At 62.9% G+C, this 18,245-nt stretch overlaps 3 protein-coding genes across 12 annotated transcripts; 1 reads left to right on the forward strand and 2 right to left on the reverse strand.

Annotated features, from left to right (window-relative positions):
- Positions 1-18: 18 nt before the first annotated feature.
- On the forward strand, positions 19-3,561 carry NPB (neuropeptide B). Its single transcript, XM_064583392.1, has one exon. The coding sequence runs from the start codon at positions 2,208-2,210 to the stop codon at positions 2,682-2,684; it is 477 nt and encodes a 158-aa protein (XP_064439462.1). The 5' UTR covers positions 19-2,207; the 3' UTR covers positions 2,685-3,561.
- A 1,108-nt stretch (positions 3,562-4,669) lies between these two features.
- PCYT2 (phosphate cytidylyltransferase 2, ethanolamine) lies at positions 4,670-11,681 on the reverse strand. 4 transcript variants are annotated; one of them, XM_045888257.3, is made up of 13 exons: positions 11,511-11,681; positions 9,668-9,756; positions 8,969-9,130; positions 8,654-8,720; positions 7,811-7,895; positions 7,575-7,619; positions 6,812-6,950; positions 6,559-6,641; positions 6,234-6,311; positions 5,946-6,011; positions 5,797-5,862; positions 5,421-5,509; positions 4,670-5,349 (listed from the first exon to the last, which is right to left on the reverse strand). In XM_045888257.3, exons 1-13 carry the CDS (start codon positions 11,597-11,599, stop codon positions 5,241-5,243), a joined length of 1,167 nt encoding a protein of 388 aa, XP_045744213.1. In that variant the 5' UTR covers positions 11,600-11,681; the 3' UTR covers positions 4,670-5,240. The 4 variants fall into 4 exon arrangements, with proteins under 4 accessions (XP_045744213.1, XP_045744212.1, XP_045744215.1 ...); XM_045888256.3 differs by having other exon boundaries at positions 4,670-5,327; positions 11,511-11,679; XM_045888259.3 differs by lacking the exon at positions 8,969-9,130 and having other exon boundaries at positions 4,670-5,327; positions 11,511-11,680.
- A 330-nt stretch (positions 11,682-12,011) lies between these two features.
- Positions 12,012-18,197, reverse strand: SIRT7 (sirtuin 7). Of its 7 annotated transcripts, none has more exons than XM_045888248.3 (10): positions 18,038-18,197; positions 17,830-17,967; positions 17,603-17,707; positions 15,541-15,611; positions 15,370-15,442; positions 14,623-14,721; positions 14,312-14,548; positions 14,090-14,170; positions 13,816-13,922; positions 12,012-12,674 (listed from the first exon to the last, which is right to left on the reverse strand). In XM_045888248.3, exons 1-10 carry the CDS (start codon positions 18,128-18,130, stop codon positions 12,476-12,478), a joined length of 1,203 nt encoding a protein of 400 aa, XP_045744204.1. In that variant the 5' UTR covers positions 18,131-18,197; the 3' UTR covers positions 12,012-12,475. The 7 variants fall into 7 exon arrangements, 6 of the variants coding, with proteins under 6 accessions (XP_045744204.1, XP_064439454.1, XP_064439458.1 ...); XR_010408712.1 differs by adding an exon at positions 13,284-13,369 and having other exon boundaries at positions 12,496-12,674; positions 17,830-18,189; XM_064583384.1 differs by having other exon boundaries at positions 17,830-18,189.
- Positions 18,198-18,245: the final 48 nt, after the last annotated feature.

Consider the following 18,245-nt stretch of genomic DNA (forward strand, 5'->3'; position numbering starts at 1 on the left):
GAGCAGGTGCTGGTGATCTCAGTCCCTTCTCCCTTGTTCCAGCTTGAGCGTCTGGGCTGCGACGGACCCAGTGTAGGCCATGTCAAGGCCATCTGTGTCCCCAGGTGTCTGAGGTCCTCTACTTAGAGAAGAACAGCCCGTGGGAGGCTCCTTTGGGCACCTTTGTTAGTCCACAGCTCCAGGTTGGGGGGCGGCCTCTGGGGGCCATGGCCCCAGCCCTGGGAGTCTTGGCTACTTCTGGACAGACCGCTGCAGGCTGCATGTCCCTGTGAGCTGCAAGGAGTCACTTGGCACTGGTTCCTTCCAGTCCATTCTCAAGGGACACTCCTTGGGGATCACTGCCCTGTGCCTCGTGGGTGGCCAGCTGCCGAGCACTCCGACACTGCTTGTCCTCAGCACCCAGGTGTTGGCCTCCTGGTCGGTCACCTGTGGGGCTCCCTACTTGCTGTCTGGATGTTGTGCCCAGAGGGAAGGAAGCCCTGGGGACCATCACTCTTCCCCAAGCTGGAGGTCACATGCCCTGTGTCCAGAAACCCAGCTGCCAGGGCCCCGGGCCGGGATCTGTCCTGGGAGGGCACATCCAAATAAGACAGTGTGTCCAGGGTGTTTAGGGAGTGTGAGTGGAAGGAGGGGTGCCTGAGCAAGCCTACTGGCCCACGTCCTCTAGCAGCCGCACTTGGTGCCCCTGGGGCCTGGGCTCAGCCCCCCTGGGTGCTCCCAACAGCCCTGCAAACAAACTTAGGTCTGGCTGCTGGGTCTGGGCGGCTACTCTCTATTCTTGAGCCTTTGTGTCTACAATGTCTTCGGATGCGAGGACTCCCAGGGAGGAGTTCACAGCCCAGTACGAGTGGTCTGCGGCCCTGCAGAAGGCCCCTCGGGGCAGCATGGCAGCCCTGTAGCATCCTGGAGTTTCCTGACCTCACCCTGGCCTCCCCCCATCCCCCGCCCCACCTCCCCTGCCTGGGGGGGGGGGTTCTCCTGTGGCCCACGACTGTGTGCCTGGGGCATCAGACCCTGAGTGCAGCCTCGCAGGCTTTCCGGCCTTGCCCTTTGGGGTGGATGTCCTCATTCTCAGAGGTGTCAACTTGCTCAAGGTCACGGCCCCTCCTGTAGGCTGTGCCTACTTTCCTGCCACTTGGACACTTACGCACTGCGTATCCTGGGCTCCAGCCTGGTCCTTGCAGGGCCTGCTTGGCCTCAAGCTGGCCATGCAGTTGCCCACCAGGTCCTGTCCACATCCAGCCATCTGTCTCCTCCCAGGAAGCTCAGGGCCCCTCCAGGGTCTTCTCAGGACTCCAGAACCTCAGCCCGCTCTCCCTCCCCCAGGACGCACAGGCTCACACCACCTGCCTTTGCAAACACTACCCTGGCTTCCCGTCACCCCCTCCCACCTCCCGCCCCGCCCCTAGTGCTCCCTTATTTTCCCCCCTGGTGAGCGGCTCCAGCCAGCTGTGTTTTCCCCTTTGGCTGCGGCTTGAGTCAGGGACTGGGCTTGAGTCAGGGACTGGGTCTGATTCATCGCCCGTTGAACACAGGTGTTCAGGAGAGATGGCCTGAGGCTCCCGAGGGCAGCCGGCCTGAGGGCAGAGCTGGGTGGGAGCGGCCTCTGGGTTCCTGTCAGCTGTCCTTTGGCTCGGTTTCCAGAGGTCAGGCCTGGCCTTGCCGTCCACCTCCTCCTAAAGGACCCCACCTGTAGTGACCCTGTTAATAGAAGCTTCCCCCGTGGGTGTGAAACACAGTGTGGCCCCCAGGCCCGCCCAGACTTTGATGTCTCCTCTAGAAGCCCTGGCCCTGGGATCAGTTCCCCTTTAGGGCAGGAGAAAGTGTCCCCTGGGCAGTCATCTCTCCCCAGCCTCATGAGCACCGAGGACCTCGGGGGGGGGGGGGGGGGGGGGCGGTAAGTGTTAGGGCTGGGGCGCCCTCGGGCTAGTTGGGGGCTCAGTTGCTGCCCGACTTGCCCCCTGCTCGCACTGAGGCCCTATCCGGGCAGGACCCTGGAAGGTGCCGGCCGGGGCGGGGAGGATGGGGGCGTCGGGTCCCCCCACAGGCGCGGGCCCCCAGCGCGGGAGGCACGGCTTCTTGCGGCGAGCGGGGGGGCCCGACGGCCGCTCTGCGCCCGCCCCCGCGCCCCGCTCCGCAGATATAAGGCGGCCGCCGCCGCGGCTCCGAACCCCGCCGCCCGCCCGCCGCCCGCCGCCCGCGTCCCCATGGCCCGGCCCGCGACGCTGGTGGCCGCCGCCCTGGCGCTGTGCCTGCTGCTGGCGCCGCCCGGCCGCGCGTGGTACAAGCCGGCGGCGGGGCCCAGCTCCTACTCGGTGGGCCGCGCGGCGGGGCTGCTGTCCGGCTTCCGCAGGGCCCCGCACGCGCGCCGCTCCGAGCCCCCCGCGAGCGCGGGACCCCCGGGCCGGGCGGGCGCCGTCGTCGAGCCGCGCACCCGCCTGCGGAGCCTCGTGAGTGCGGCCGGCGGGGCGGGCGGGGGGCGGGGGCCGGGGCGCGGGGGGCGCGGGGGGCGCGGGGGGCGCGCGGGCGGCCCTTCAGCCTCCTCCCGCCCCCAGGCCGTGTGTGTCACAGACGTGTCCCCGAAGCTGCGGAGCTGCGAGCGGCTCCCGGACGGCCGCGCCACCTTCCAGTGCCAGGCGGACGTCTTCCTGTCGCTGCGCGCGGCCGACTGTCGCAGCGCCTGAGCCCCGACCCCGCGCCCGGACCTCGCTTGGCCCTCGCCGCCCAGCGCCCAGCGCGGGCACCCCAGCGCCTCCCTCCACCCCCGCTCTGAAAGGCTCCCCGAATAAACGAGAAGCGCAGCCGGCCTCCGAGTGGGCGCGGGCAGGGCGGGCAGGGTGGGCAGGGCCCCGCCGGTCCCCAGACCCCAACTCTGCCGCCAGACGCTCCCAGTGCCCCCCACCCCCCGCAGGTCTTTCAGGCCACTAGCCTCTCCCGGAACAGCCTGCACAGACGCACCCCAAGCCCCCGCTGTCTCCCCGCCTTTGTCCACACAGCTCCGGGGTCCCCCAGTGTCCTCCAGGAGCCAGTTCCAGGTTTGCCCTTAGCCTCCTCCGACCACCCCACCAGGTGGCCCTCCTGCCCGGGAGAGTCCCACTCTGGGCCTGCCTTGCTTCTGGGCTTTCCTGAGGACAAACTCTTCCTTACTGGAGAGGCAGCTCCTCGGGTCACTCCTTTCTTGAGGTCCCCTCAAAACACCTCAAAGTACTAGGCACAGGGCAGTGAATCCATCTGTTGAAGGAATGAGTGACGAGGCCAGGGTGGGATTGGGGGGGGCAGCTGGACATGCAGTTCCAGGGTGAGAAGGGGCTGCTCACAGGCTGGAAGGCCGGGGGCTCTGCATTCACCTCTCCCCTGACCCACAGCCAAGCAGGTGGTCCCCACCGCTGTGAGCGCCAAGGCGTGGCTGTGAGGGATCACGACTCTGCAGCAGTGGCCTCTTCTGCTCCACACTCAGGCTTAATTCCCTCCTTTACTTGTCGGAATCTGGGTTCATTCCCGCCCCCGGCCCGCTGAGGCTGACCTTGAGTTCCCTTCAGAGCTGGCTTCCAGGGGGCAGGAAGGCGAAATGAGGCCCAGAGCTTGTCTTGGGGTGTCCCCCACCCATGGGGTGTGGCTGGCCAGCTGGGCCTCAGGGAGGCCAGGGGACTGGCCCTCCATTCAGAGGCTATCGGGGGGGGGGGGTCCCACAATCCCACTGCGCCTGAATGGACGTGTCTCCGGGGGCACTGACTTCCCGGACCCCCAGGATCTGGGCCTCCGCCAACCGTGTCCCAGAGGGCTCTCTGGCTGCCGCAGTCCCCAGCTTAGAGGGGTTGCTCCCGGGTCCTCCCCCATCCGAGTCAATGCAGGACTGGCTGGTCCCTCCTCGCCCCCCTGCTCAGGGGTCCAGGAGTCTGAAGTGTGGGGAAGCCCAACACCACCGCGCCCCTGAAGCTGGGGGCCCAGATGGGGTGGGGGTCTAGGGAGGGCCCCGTGCCTCTCACAACTTATACCCCAACTTGGGGAGGGAGGCAAGGAAAGCTGGTGCCGGCTGCCCAGCCGGGAGGGTGACATGAGCTTTCACGGTCACTTCCCTTCCGTTTCCCGCACGGGGTTCTAAGTTAGGCCTCGTGAGTGGTTACGTCGGAAGGAAGAAAAGGACAGGCCGACCGATCAGAGGAAAAGGATGCCAGCTCTCCCCTTCTATGGGGCCAGGCTACAGGTGCCAGGCCTCACCTGGATCAGTAGCTGAAGGACGGATGCCCTTCTGGGGTAAGGGGCCGAAAAGACACCATCACAGTCCTCGCCTTTGAACAAAACCAACCAAACTATTGCCCTCACCCCATCCAAAACGAACAGGTGACCAGGGTCAGCAGCCTGCAGCTGCTGGGCTGCTCCCAGCGGGCCCTGACTTGGAGACGCTGAGATTCTTTGGACCCAGTCAGGGAGCCTGAGCCAACTCCTTCCTGGATGCATGGCCCCGCGCAGAACCACGGGAGCCAGCCTCCCACTGGCCTGTGACAGATTCCGGGGCCAGGCACCCACTGGGCTCTTGCCCCTGGGAGGCAGCCTGAGGAGTCTGGGGTTCCTAAACTGGGGGATGCCTTGCTGCCAGGCTGCCTGCTTCCCCCCGGGCCCCCACCGTGTGGATGGTGCTGGGGAGCAGGGCCAAGAGCCGGACACAGAATACCTCCGACCAGGTTTATTTGGTTGTACACCAGCCAGTCAGATACAAAATCGAGAACAGTCTGTGGGGAGAGCAGCAAGGCTGGCCCAGGAAGTGGGGGGCATGGTGCCCAAGAGCCAGGCCCAGGGCACCAGGGAGCCCACACGGGAGACGGCACGGTCTGTGCCCTGAGGAGGAAAGGGGGTGCCCCCTTCAGGTCACTGCTCCCCTGAAGCTGGCTTCCAACGAGGCCGGGAAGGCAGAAAGTGCCAGGTGGTAGGGGTGTCCTGGGTCTGCAGGAGCTTGGCGGGGGCGGGGGGGAGCAGAAGCTGGGCCTTCACCAGCACACAGGGTGGCGCCCCTCTGGCTGAAGGTGCCCGCTGCTCATCCCGCCCACTGGGCTGCTCCCCCGTGCTGGTGCGGAGGGGGCAGCATCCTCCGAGAGCAGGCCAGGTAGAGAGGAAGCACTGCAGCTTTGTTAAAAACCGTGGGAACCAATCTCTCAAGGCGTGGGAAGCAGGGCAGGGAGGGGGCTGGCCCGTGGGCACGCTCGTGACCTCCCTCTGCTCAGAAGTCACAGTCGCTCTCCCTCTCACGCTGTACCTCCTGCCGCCTCCTGGCCTCCAGGAAAGCCAGCTCCTTGGCCTCTTTCTTCTGGTTCCGGGCCTCGTACTCTAGCCTGGGGGCCGGGCTGTGGTGAGCTGTGTGCCCAGGCCTGGGTCCTCAGTGGCTGTCTGCGCCCCACCGGGCCCAGCCAGGACCTCTCCCTCACCTGTTCTTGATGATGCGCTGGACGATGAGGTCCGTGGTAAGGTCACTCCCGCTGTCGATCTGACAGAAGATGCCCCTTCTCTTAGGCTCCTGGAGGCCAGAGGGTAGGGGGAGGCGATGAGGGCCCTCCTCTGGACCCCGAGGAGACTGCCCAGCTGCCTGGGCCTGGAGGGTCCTCACCCCAGGAGGACCAGGACACCGGTATGGTTACTCCAGCTGCTTAGCAACCCGCCTCCTCATCCTGGGAGGCCACTTGGCAGTTACCCCCCAGCCAAGCTCCCAGACAGGCACTGTGAGCCCGGGGGGTGGAGGGGGCAGGAGGCTGGGGACATCACACACAACCACCTCGTGTCCAGCAAGGGCCCAGCATGACCCACCTGGTAAGGATCTGAGCCGTCCTTGTCAGGCACGATTTCCGTCTTCCCGTGACATACCAGGTCCACCTGGGGAGGGAACGGGGGTCAGGGAGCCCGGCGCCCTGCACTCAGAGGGCCCTCCCTGGGACCTGGCCCACTAGGGGCCTCACCTTGAAGTGGTCCAGGAGCTCTGCTGTGACCGCATAGGGGGCCCCGATCACCACTTCTGACACATACTATGGGAACAGGGAACACAGGTGGTTAGCTAGGACCCAGCTAGGTCAGAGAGTGGTGGGAGAGGGCGCTCGATGATAAGGAAGCAGGGACTGGGGGGGAGGGGGGCAGCATGGTGGGGCTGGCTGGCCGGAAGCTCGAGGCTCCTGGATGCCCTCACTGCTCCCTCGTCCCCACCAGCTTGGGCAGGAGACCCCACCCAGCACAGCCGCCTCGGCACATACCCGGCAGGCCAGCACGCTCAGGGTCCGCTCGTGCAGGTTCATGATGGGGTAGTTCTTCCGCTTGTAGTGGTTGACCTCCTAGAACCAGAGTGAACTCAGGTGAGCAGGCAGCCTTGGGCAGGTGGGGGCTGGAATCTCCCCCACAGCCCCTCACGGGTGCCCGCTAGTGTGGGGAAGCCCCAGTCCCCAGGAAGAGGCCCCGGTGTGTCTCCTCTGTCTCTATCAGCACCCCAAGCCTCACCCCTGTGGGCCACCTGCACCCAACCTCAACCCCAGGAGCCCCTCAAAGGCCCCCACACCCTATCAGCCGGCCAGGGAGCGAGACCTGGTCAAAGTGCAAGCCGGCGATGACGTATGGCCTCTCTGCCAGGCCGTGCACCTTCTCCAGGAAGTCCACGTGGCCGATGTCTGTGCCCGGGTTAAGAAGCAAGTAACAGGGAAAGGAGCAGCTGCCCACAGGACCAGGGGCTCCAGCAGGTTCCCTCGAGCTCTGCCCCAGTCTGGGGGCCGTCCCACGACGCAGAGGTGCACACAGGGCCAGGGCGGGGGCCACCCTCCCACTTGGTCCCAGAGGATACGGAACAGGTCGAAGGCGCCGGCCACGTAGATGATCGTCTCCCCTGGCTGAGGTTCCTTCCCAGAAGCAAACTGGATGATCTTCTGAGACGTCTGCAGAAACTGCGATACCCCTGTCCAGGGGTTCCGCCCCCCAGGGCACTGGAAGCCGAGAGCGCTCTGGTCAGTGACTGATGCCTTGCAGGCACGTCCTTGACCTGCTCCCACCCCACAGCCCCTCTCCTGCGGCCGGGGCTGCCTGCACCCGCCTGGCTGGCTGGGAGCAGGAATGGGGGCGACGGCCCAGAACGCCAGACCCCTAGCTGCAGCCTGCCAGCGCCCTCGGTCACGTGTGTGCTCTCAGCAGGCACACGCCTCCGGCAGGACACCGTCCACACCACGCCAGGCTGGAGAAGACCCCGGTGAGCAGTGGGACGCATGGCTCCGCTCTGCGGCCACAGTGGGCACTGTGCAGCCAACAGCACTGGGGCCGGACAACGGGCCCAGCAGTGGACACTGCCCTTGGGGGGACCCAGCGCCCTGAGCCACCTTCTGGTCACCTGGGACAGTGTCTCCCTGGCGGGTGTCAGGGGAGGGGGCTACAAAGGGAGAGAGGGCCAGGCCGCCTGGTTAGAGACCACCGGCTCAAAGGCGGTCCTTGCTCCTCCTCCGGGGCCAGTACCCAGGCAGTGCCTGGAAGGCAGGGAGCTCGGTGAGCATCCCAGCCAGCCCCAGGGGCAGCCTGGGGGCATCAGACACTGGCCTGGCTAGTATGGCAACACTCACCTTACCGAAGCTGTCTGCATATTCCCGGTACTCAGAGGAGATCTCCTGAATGGAAGGATGGGCGACGTTGAGGAGCCTCACCCCCCAGACATGGTCAACCCCAGGGCCTCAAAACTTGCCGTCCTGGAGCCCACAGAGAGACAAGGACAGGGCGGATCGGGTGCTCCCCCCCCTCCCAGCAGTGTCCTCAGCCCTGGGACCTCGGGGACCCCGCCCCCGTCCCCCCCCGGACTCACGTGACCGCTGTGATGGGCCTTGGTCACCAGCAACATGCGGCCCACGAGGTCCGTGGTGGACACGCCCTGGGTGCGCTGGCACTCTCTGGGGACAGAGGTGGGGTCAGGGCTCGCATCCTGGACATGCTCCAAAGTCCCCACCTCCAGCTCACCCCACCTGAGGGCGGCCCTGCTGCGGCCCAGCCCCTGCCGCGCTGTGTGTGGACCAGGCAGCTCCAGGCGGCTCTCAGGCCGCGACAGAAAACCGGGACCAGGAGTGCAGGGAAGGCCACTACGCTTTCATCCACTGAAGGAAACGACAGAGCGGAAGTGTTGCTGAGCCCCAAGTGTGCAGGGCTGGGTGGGCAGGTCCCTGCCGCACCATGTCCGGCAAGGCCAGGGGAACCAGGCCGCGCTGCTGGGGCAGAAGCCGCCGGCCACCAGGGCTTTCTGAGTTAGGGTAGCGAAAATAAACCTGCGGGCGCCTGGGGGGCTCAGATGGTTACGCGTCTGCCTTCGGCTCAGGTCATGATCCCAGGGTCCTGGGATCGAGCCCTGCGTCGGGCTCCCTGCTCCTTGGGAGCCTGCTTCTCCCTCTGCCTCTCTCTCACGAATAAATAAAAATTAAAAAAAAAAAAAGAAAAGAAACCCCCTCCCCGGCCACAGCCCCTGTTCTTACTGCTGGCCAGCCACCCTGTGACTACACGGGACCATACGGGATGGTGCGGGTCTACGACACTCGAAGCCCCACTGGGCAGCATGCCACCCTGTTCCGGTCCTGGCCATTTTCCTCGCAGGCAGAAAGAGCCTGGGGGGAGCTTCGAGCCCCGTTCCTGATAAGATGGGACCCTCACCGGGACTCACCTGTACCTCCCAGCCTGCTTCACTTCCTCATAGGTGTCACGGCCATCTACGGTCAGTGTGATGTCATCTAAGGAGCAACACACGTGTGAGCGTAAGGATTCTCAACCCAGACCACGTGGGCCTACAGGACCCTCAACCCTCATCCCAGGCTGGCCCCGGTGTGCACGCACTCTTTCTGGGAAAGGACCCGAGGCCTTCTCAGATCCTCGAAAGGCTCGGTGCTGCTCCCCAAATGTGAGGAGGCCCCAGCACCCCGGCTGCCCTCCGGCCCGCCCAGAGGCCCCGGCACTCTGGGCCCCAGCCCCACCCACTCACTGCCATGGACACAGAAGTCGCAGCTGTACTTGTCCAGTGTCTCCAGCGTGGTAACATAGGGAGCCGCCGGCACCACCTCATCTACCCACTTGATGGCCTGCACCATCTTGTACCTCTCCTCCTGAGTGAACACCGGGGGCCCCTTGTGCTTGGAGATCTCCTCTAGAGCCAGGGATAGAGCAAGAACAAGACGGGTGACCTCTGCAGGGCTGGACCACAGGCTCGCTGGCCTCGGGAGCCCCCTCCCAGCACCAAGCAGGGTCTGTAACCACATGTGAGCTCACAGCAGGCAGCTGTCTCTTTCCCTGGGCCCTCGGCTTGTCACAAGGGCTGGACACCACCCTGTCTCTATGGGCCAGTACAAGTGCTCAGGATGTGTTTGCTGGATAACTGCATGGTTCCCTCACCCAACCACAGTTCCAGGTAAAGTCCTTAGACAACCAGGCGCTCCGTCCTCCAGGGCCCCGGGAACCAGGTTGTGCGGGGAGGGGAAGTGGGCAGCAGGGCCAGAAATGTGATCCGTTGGCCGCACGGCTCAACCAACCAGCTGAGCTGCAAGGGGGAAAGCCCTGAGTGGGCTCAACCTGGGGCTGCAGGTGGCATGAAGCTGCTGAGCTGTGCTCTTCGCAAGGACGGCCTTGGGCCTGGCCTAACCCCTTGCGGGGCCCTGTAAGGTCAAAAGCAGCAGCCCCAGCTTACCATCGGTGTGCACACCCACGATGAGGTAGTCGCCCATGGCCCGTGCCTGGCGCAGCTGGTTAGAGTGGCCATAATGCACCATGTCATAGCTGTGGAAAGGACAAAATGGTGAGTCCCTGTGCAGAGGGTGGGACTGAGCAGCTGGGAGTGGGTGTGTGTGGGGGGGTGCGGCCTTGCTCCTCTGAGAAGCTGCCACTGGGAATTGCTCCGGGGTCTGGCTGAGCCTGGGCTTTCAGAGGGGAGGTGGGCACTCAGCTCCCCACAGCACTGGTCCCTGGCCAGATTTAGCAAGCACGACAGCGGCTGGGCTGTGCCCAGGAACAAGGCCTGCTGGTCCCCAGGGCTGGTGAGCACACAGAACAGCCTCGGCTCCCCATAGGTGCCACGGAGCCCTGTCCTCTGCCCTCAGCCCCTCCTCTCACCAAATGCAAACAATGGGGGGGCAGGCCCTTTAATCTGTAACCTGACATTAATTTACACCGGGCTGGACTCTGTACTACCCTGAGGCAAGCGGACAGTCTTCGGGACCAACACGAAACAAAGTCTGACAAGTGGGTGAAGGCAATTACTAGTTTTGGAAATCCTGCTCCCTCCCCCATGGCCTCCAGAGACTCAGCAAGGCTTTGCTCTCTGGGGCCAACAACCACCTCCCTACCAGCTGGTTCTAGAGCTCTTATCCTCAAATCTGGGCCTGAGTAAGGAGTAACTTCTCAGCTAGAGGCCCACTTGCTCTGTGTGTGCTGCAGAGGACCCCAAGTTGGCCCCACACCAGCTCTGTTTCCTTCCAAAGCCTCTCGTCTCCTGAGTAGGTGACAGTGTCCCTGCTTCTCCAGGTGACTCAGGCCACCCGGTGCACAGAGCTCTTCCGCTCCCTGACACCTTTTACTCCCACCACAGCACACCACGTCCCAGCACACAAGCCTGTGGAGTCACACGGTTCTGGCCCTGGGATGAGAGAAGAGGAGAGTCCACATCCAGGAGCCTGGCTGGCCCCTGAGCTCACTGGACAGGCTGGGCTGGGGGTCCACAGTTCCGGCTGCAGGGTGGTGCTGGGTCTGGGAGGTGTCCTAGCCACTGTGGCCTTGTGGCCATGGCTGGCCTGCTGGGGCAGGGGCCTGGTCAGACCAGGGCCAAGGTCGGAGTCCACCAACGTGAAGCCATGCTCCTCTACCCAAGGTGACTCAGGCACAGCTGCAAAGGTATGGCAGCCCCCCCCCACACACCCTCGCCCTCCTCTGAAGCCGTCAGCTGTTCTTTCTCTGATTCCATCAAGTGAAGGTACGAGAAAGCATCACAGTGGACAAGCTGTCAGTAGAGGTCAGTTTTCCTCTTATCTGCTAACAGCTCCAAACTTGAAACAACTCCCGGTCTCGGCCGGCCAGAGGAGAGAATGGGTGGGCACTGCGGCCCTCCTGGGAGGGACCCCGGAGCCCGGGGGCTTCACTGGGGGTCGTGGACACAGGCAATTCCTGCCCCGACGCTTGCCCAGACCCCCGGGAGAAACCCTCCGACCTTGCGGCAGGCAGGCTGGGGAGCCGGACGTGGAGACCGCCGCGAAGACGCTCCGGGCGCACGGCTCCCCGGGTATGAAGTGATCGCGCTCGTCGGGACCGGACACACGCAACTCGCGCCACCACCGGCCAGACTCAGGCGGCCCGGCGGGCGGCTCAGCGGCGGGCCCCGGAGCAGGAGCGCCCGCGTCCCCAGGAGGGCTCCGGGACCGGGAGCCGCAGGCCCGGGCCGCCGCCGCCCGCCGCTCGCCGCTCGCGACGCACGGCCGCCCCGGGGCTCCGGGCCCGGCCGTCCCCGCCCCCGGCCCGCCCGCCGCCGCCGCCGCGCTCACCAGCCGTCGCACCACACTCGCACGGCGCGCCTGCCCTCCGGACCCGGCGGCTCTGCACCGCCTGCCGCCCCGTGCCCGTTCCGGATCATGGCCCCGCAGCCGCGGCGCGGTGCGGCCGGCTCCGCGACTCTCAGCGGCCGCCGCCCGCCGGCCCCGAGCACGCCCCGCCCCGCCCCGCCCGACGCACGCGCCGTCACGCGGGCCTCACCCGCCGCGCGCGGCCAATGGCGAGCACCGCCCCTCCCCCGGGGCTCCGCCCCCTACCGGCTTCGCGCCGCCAATGGCGTGAGCCGCCAGAGCCGAGCCCCGCCCCGCCTGGCAGCCTACCGCGTGCCCAGGAGACCCCGCCCTCCGGCGCGCTGGGCCAATAGCTTGCGCGCACCTTGCCGAGGGGGCGGGGCAGGACCACGTGGGGCTCCGCCCGCTTCCCCCAAGGAGCCTAAGCTGGGCGCCCGCGCCCATCTCCGCCCCCGCAGGGCAGTCATTCGAGGACACGCGCGGGACAGTGCAGAGATGTTTAATGACAATAAAAAGGCCTGCTGAGCGCCCAGGCCCAAAACCACCCCTCTGCCGCAAACCCAATTCAGAAAAAGGTTGCTATAAAGTCACCGTGTTTTAGTAAGAAGCAGTAGAAATAGGCTTGAGGCCCCTGAGACTAGCCCGGTGAAGGAGGAAAGGCAGCGGTGTGCTTCCTCCTGACTGGCCAGTTGTGAAATAACCCGAGTTCTGTTCTCGCACAAAGGCATGGCTGCCACCTCTTTAAGAAGAGGCTGGACAGGCCAGGTGTCCTCCGAAGTCCCACGCCCGAGGAGGCCACAGCAGTGCCAAGGCGGCTCCCGCTAGGACCAAGGACTAAGCAGTCCTCCCCGGAGGATGCTCACGGGACCCGGGGGCAGTCCTGGCCTTGCCCCTGAATCAGAGTTCCGACATCTGCAAAGTGCCAATTGTTCTCGTCCAGCACCAGGTTACGTTATTTTCTTCCTTTTTGTGCGTTTAGTGCAGCCCTTGCCAAACCAGCCACCTAGGACAGGGGCTGAGCTAAGTGGTGCACCCCGGTCTCCAGACGGGGGCTCCTCCCGGCTTCTACACAGCGATTTCCGAGTGTGGCTCCCTTCTTCACCTGCACGTAGGGGAGTCGCCAGGGAGAAGATTGGGTCCTGCCACCTACCGAAAAGGAAAAGCTAGGTCAGGCATGCCTGGGAGCCTCTGTCACAACCTGCCCCAGGGCGGGAAAGCTGACTGAGGAGGTCACCCTGCTTCCCTCCCCCTTGTCTTAACTGTGGCCAGGCTTTGCTTAGTGGCAGCTCCACTGTTCCTGAGCTACAGAACAGCTACAAGAGGGGTAAGCTCCCCAAATAACTCAAAGGTCAGCACTCACACTAGCTCAGCCTCTGCAGAACTCAGTGTCCTTGCTGGTGATGGAGCAGGACGTGCACACCCAGGATGGGGCAGCAGTAGCCCCAAGAGGGGTGAATCACTAGTAATGCTGGACCCCACCTTTCACTTGTATGGCCAGGGGCAGGTGGACCAGACCCTTTCCCTCTTCCCGGACTGCAAGACTTGATGGGGGGGGGGGGAAGGCCAGCTGACTAGGGAGGTGTGGCCTATAGACTACACCATGAAGAGATCATGTGTCTGACTGAGATGTAGAACCACATATTATAAACTTAAGATACAGATAAGCACTGATAAAGAAAATGAGCTATGTAAAAAAAAAAAAAAAGTACAGTACACAATAGGCCCACATTACAGAACACCACAAACATAACATACAAGAATTGCCAGGCCCAGAAGGTGAAGGGATCCTTAATTCTTGAACCCTTTGATTAAAAGAAGTTACTGATTTCCCCTATAAGACCCTGAAAATTCACAGAGAAAGAAAGTGTAAACTTTTTACTCAATACATATACGTCTAAATTATCACAAATTCTGTATTAAGATACAGTTTAAGCTTCCCCAAAGTATGCCAGCTCCCCAAACCAAGTGCACCAAGATTCTTTCTGACTGCAGTTGCCGAGACCACGTCCCTTCAAGGCACCTTCCCGTCCAGGCTGTCTGAGGTAGAAGGGGGACTCTCCAGGTGCATACTGGCACATTCCCTCTCCCCGCAGGGAGTCACACCAGCCAGGGCGCCCTAGCTGATGCCTCAGCCGCTCCCTGCGGGGGCCACCAGGCTGCAGTCACACCTCAGACACCATCTGCAACAATTCAGAGCATTCTCTATGCTCAGTTCACGAGAAAAGACAGACACGGCCCATCCACACAGGGGCAGGAAAAGGGGGGGATGCACCCGTGCCCCCCTCACCTGCTATAGGGGGGAATCTCCAGGCCCAGCTCATCCATGAGGAGCTGCATGACGTCATCACACTTCCCGTGAAGCTTCAGGGCAGCCCAGTCATCCTTTGGGGTCCACTGGGGACACGGGAAGGCGAGTGAGGACACCTCACTTCCTCCCAATGGCCCTTTCTCAGCCAGACCTCTGTGGCCCATGAGTTCAGGACACCAACGTCCCAGGAACTCTCTGGTTCTTCTGTTCTAAGGTCCAGATCTAAGGAGGTATCTCTCAGTGTGCAACTCACCTGCAAGTTCACAATGTAGAGCTTGGGCCGCCGGCTGGGGGGCTTGGTCATGCACCAGAGGCGAGGATACTTCTTCAGAACCTGTAGGAATGGACGGACAGACAAAAAGACCCCACACACAATAGGGAACGAAGCTCTAGAAAGCTAGGGTCTAACACCGAGCTGGCAAGGGGCTGGCAGGCTCACTCCCCTCCCAGTCCATCCATGGTGCTGTTCACATACCTTTAAGCTGGAACCTAAACACAGGATCGTGTCGGCTTTGCTGGCAGCCTGAGTGGCTGCCTCCCAGTTCAGAGGCTGCCCCAGCGTCCCCCTCTCCCCAAAGTGCACAATGGTGTCCCGGAGCTGGGCCCCGCACTTGTGGCAGGCCCGGCCTGTCTGGTGCCGGTGCAGGGCGGTGCGCTCGGTCACGTCGAACACCCTCACGTACTCCCTGTTGGGAGTGCAGGCTGTACAGACCTGAGGAGGAGAGGGCAGTGTGAGCAGGAGCCGCTGGCCCGCACAGGCCCCCGAAGCCCAGCGGGACCGCTCACTTCAATGTACATGTTCCCATGGAGCTCGGAGATGGCCGTGCGAGGCAGACCACTCCGCACGTGGAGCCCGTCGCAGTTCTGAGACACCACATGCCGCACCTGGAGGGGAGACAAGGGCAAGGCAGCAAGGGGGCTGCGCGGTGTGTTCAGCAGGGACACCATCCTGAACCCTGCCCAGAGCCCAGGCCGGGGGCGACTCCAACCCTGCATGAAGCCTCAAAGGCAAAAGAGAGAAGCAGGCCTCAGCACAACTTGGGAGGGCCCTGGGTGGGAAGGGCCCCAGGCTGCCCGCAACAGCTCTGAAGCGCTTGGCGAGCTAGGAGGGCAGGTGTTTGCTCTCAGCTGGGAAGGGCCCAGACTGACGCTCTCTTGGCTCATTAGGTTTCGAGTCACCGAAGGACCCGGAGGATGGATCCTTCCCCACTTGGCTGAAAGTGCTCAGCAGAGGATCCCCAGAGGTTTCTCATGAGCTTCCCCTTTATCTAGGTGGTTTCTGGGATCTGTCTGGACAATATGATAGAAACACAGGGGGAAAGAGCCACCAGCAGCTCTGGGCCTGAGGCAGACCCTATACATGATTCCTGAGAGACACTCAAGCCAGGAGCCTAAAACACTTGGTAAGCGCTCATCCCACATCCAATGGCTGACAGAGACACGAAGCTGTTGCCACTCGGGCACAAAGGTGGTCCTCCAGGTTCTGCCCCAGGCACCCAGCAAGTGTACTTGCTAGCCACACCAGGTTCTTACCAGCTTCTGCTCGTGTAGGCGGGCGATGCTCATGTGGGTGAGGGTTGGCTCGGCCTCACTCAGGTCAGCAGCACTGCCAGGTGGAAGGGAAGCACAGGTGTGGGGAGCTGTGAGGGCAGGCCCATGCTGCCTGTGCTCGACTGAGTGGGAAGGCTGCCCTGGGCTGCTTACCTAACGCTTCTCCCTTTCTGAAGCAGTGTCCACACTCCATTAGGGCCCCGGTAATCTGGAATAGAGGCTGCCTGCACGTTCAGAAAGAAAATAAACCCAGTGACAATGCATCACTGTAGGAACTGGCAAAATTCGCAAGAGTGAAAAGCAAATGTTTCTCTTAATGTGTTCCAGGCCTGTCCGTGCACAAGCCTCTATTCATTCCAGAGGCTCAGCACTTCCTACTGCAACCTGCCTGAACCCACAGAGTGGCTCCTTCCCTCTGCTCAGACCCCTGCTCCCACCTGGTCTAGCTCATCCCTCCAGGTTCCAAGGAGTCCTAACGGTACAACGTGGGCTCTGCAGCCACACCCATCCTCTAAACCGAGGGAGAGGACTGGTCAGGCTCATCTGTGGGTCCCCAGGGCCTAGCCAGCGCTCAGGGAAAGTTTAGCACATGGTGAAACCCTAGGTAGGAGCACTCATCCATCCCGATTCTTACATCCGGATAGTGTTTCCTGCCCTACCTTCACAAAGATAAATACCACTGAATTTCTCTAGTTCTCAACCCAGTGAAATAAAGTCACCCCGAGAGAAGACAGAAGGTGTGCCAGGATCAAGGAGTCTTGTGTTCCCCAGGCTGTGAGTGACCTGCCTTCTGGGGAGCCCTGTCTCCTCCCTGTAGCTTAAGCTCAGAAAAATGCCCACCCTGAACAGCGTGGATCTGAATCACACTGAAATGTCAGAAATGAGAACGTAATGCTCAGAGCAAACTACAGAGCAGCACTCCCACAGATGACAGGAACACACATGTGACTGCAAGAAGGAGACCCCGCTACCAGGGCTCCGGGGTCTGCAAGTCAGGGTAGTCAGTGCCCCTTACCCGGTCTCACTGCTGGGCCTCTGAGCTCATCCCTGTTTGGAGGGTCTTACTCTCACCCTTGCCTGTAAAACCTTACTCAGCTTTCAAGGCCTGGCCTCAATGCTGCCTTGCACAAAAAGCAACTGGATGGCTTTCCCAGCTCTGAGGGAATGTGTGTGTGTGTCTGCATCTCCACTCTAGCAACCTAGCACAGCCAGCTTTACCTTAGCTATCTGCTGACACGCCATATTCTCATCACCGACGGGCTTCTTGAGGACAGAAACCCTCAAGGTTCACCTCTGCTGGCCTACACGTGAGTCACACTCAACACGCACCCATTAAGCAGACAAATGACACTCTCAAAGCTAACCATATTCTATGGCCCAAGATGGCCTCTCAATAAAACGTGCCCAAACCCTTGCTTTCTACTTATTTTCTTTCAACGTTTAGAAAACATGATGCGTGGGCAATCAGGAGAGAGTTCTGGGCTTAGCTCTGCCCACATAATCTTGGGATGGTGATGAACCGTTCTGACTTCAAATGAGGAGGTGCCCACAAACACTGAAGTACCATGTCCTGTTTCATCCCTCTTCCTTTCTTGTTTCTAAATATGTATCACAAAAACTGCAAACATTTAAAAAGGTTCATCTCCCCACTGAAGTTTCAAGTGGAGTCATTTCGAGTTTCTCCAAGAAAGAATATTTTGGGGGGGGGGGGTAGGGCGCCTGGGTGGCCTGGTCAGTTAAGCCTCAGACTCTCGGTTTCAGCTGAGGTCCTGATCTCAGGGTGGTGGGATCGAGCCCCGCCTGGCGTGGGGCTCCGCACTCAGCGGGCAGTCTGCTTGACAGTGTGCTCCGTGCACGCACTCTGTGTCTCTCAAATAAATAAGTCTTGAAAAGAGAAGAGAAAAGAAAAAAAAAAAAGAGAAGAGAAGATTAGATCAGCGGGGCGCCTGGCCAGGTCAGCCGGAAGAGCGTGAGACTCTAGATCTCAGGGTCGTGAGTTCCAGCCCCACATGGGCTGTAGAAATTACTTTTTAAAAATAAGTAACTTGAAAAAAGAACATCAGGGCTGTTTGTAAAGTGAGCTTTTGTGAATCAGTACTGGCACTCGGAAGACTCCGCTCGGTCCTGGGGTGAGTCACCCAGAAGGGGGCGCCCCACACCCGCCCCCTGCGCCCGCGGTCTGCCCGGGAGCCGAGCCGGGGCGCGGCCGCCCTACCGTGCTGATCCCTGCGCCGGTGTAGACCACCAGGTACTTGGCGTTCCGGACGGCGCCGGCCAGCTCCCGCACCTTCCTCCGCAGCTCCTCCGGGTCGTCGCACACCTGCCGAGACGCGAGGCCGGTCCTAAGCCCCGCCCCGCCCCCGCCCGGCGAGAGGCGCGGCCCCGACCGTCCGCGGACCGAGCCCCGCACCGACCGAGCCCCGGGCGCGCCGCGGGACTCGCCTCCTCCTGCCGCCGCTTCAGGCCCTCGCGCCGCCTGCTCCGGCCCTGCAGCTCCGTCACCAGGTCCTCGCTCTCGGCCAGGAGCCGGCCCTCCTCGGCGCTGCGCTCGGCCGCCGCCTTCCTCAGGATGCGCGACACCTGCGGGCGCGGGGCGGGCGGTGAGGGCCGCGCGGGCCGGGGGCGCGGCGCGGGGCGGGCGGCGGCGTACCTGGCGGAGGCGCTCCCGCTGCTGCTCCTCCCGCAGCCTCCGGACCCGCTCCGCCGCCTTGCGCTCCGAGCGGCTGGGACCCCCGGCTGCCATCGCTCCCGGGAGATCCGCGCTTCCGCTTCCGCCTCCCGGCAGGCCGCGCACCAGCGCATGCGCGCGAGGCCCGCCCCGCCCTTCCGGCCCCGCCCGCGCGGCGCGCAAAGGAAGC

Source organism: Mirounga angustirostris, unplaced genomic scaffold (assembly GCF_029215605.1).
Source record: "Mirounga angustirostris isolate CCGP_5_RB_7025 unplaced genomic scaffold, mMirAng1.0.hap1 SCAF_17, whole genome shotgun sequence".
Lineage (NCBI taxonomy): Eukaryota > Metazoa > Chordata > Mammalia > Carnivora > Phocidae > Mirounga > Mirounga angustirostris.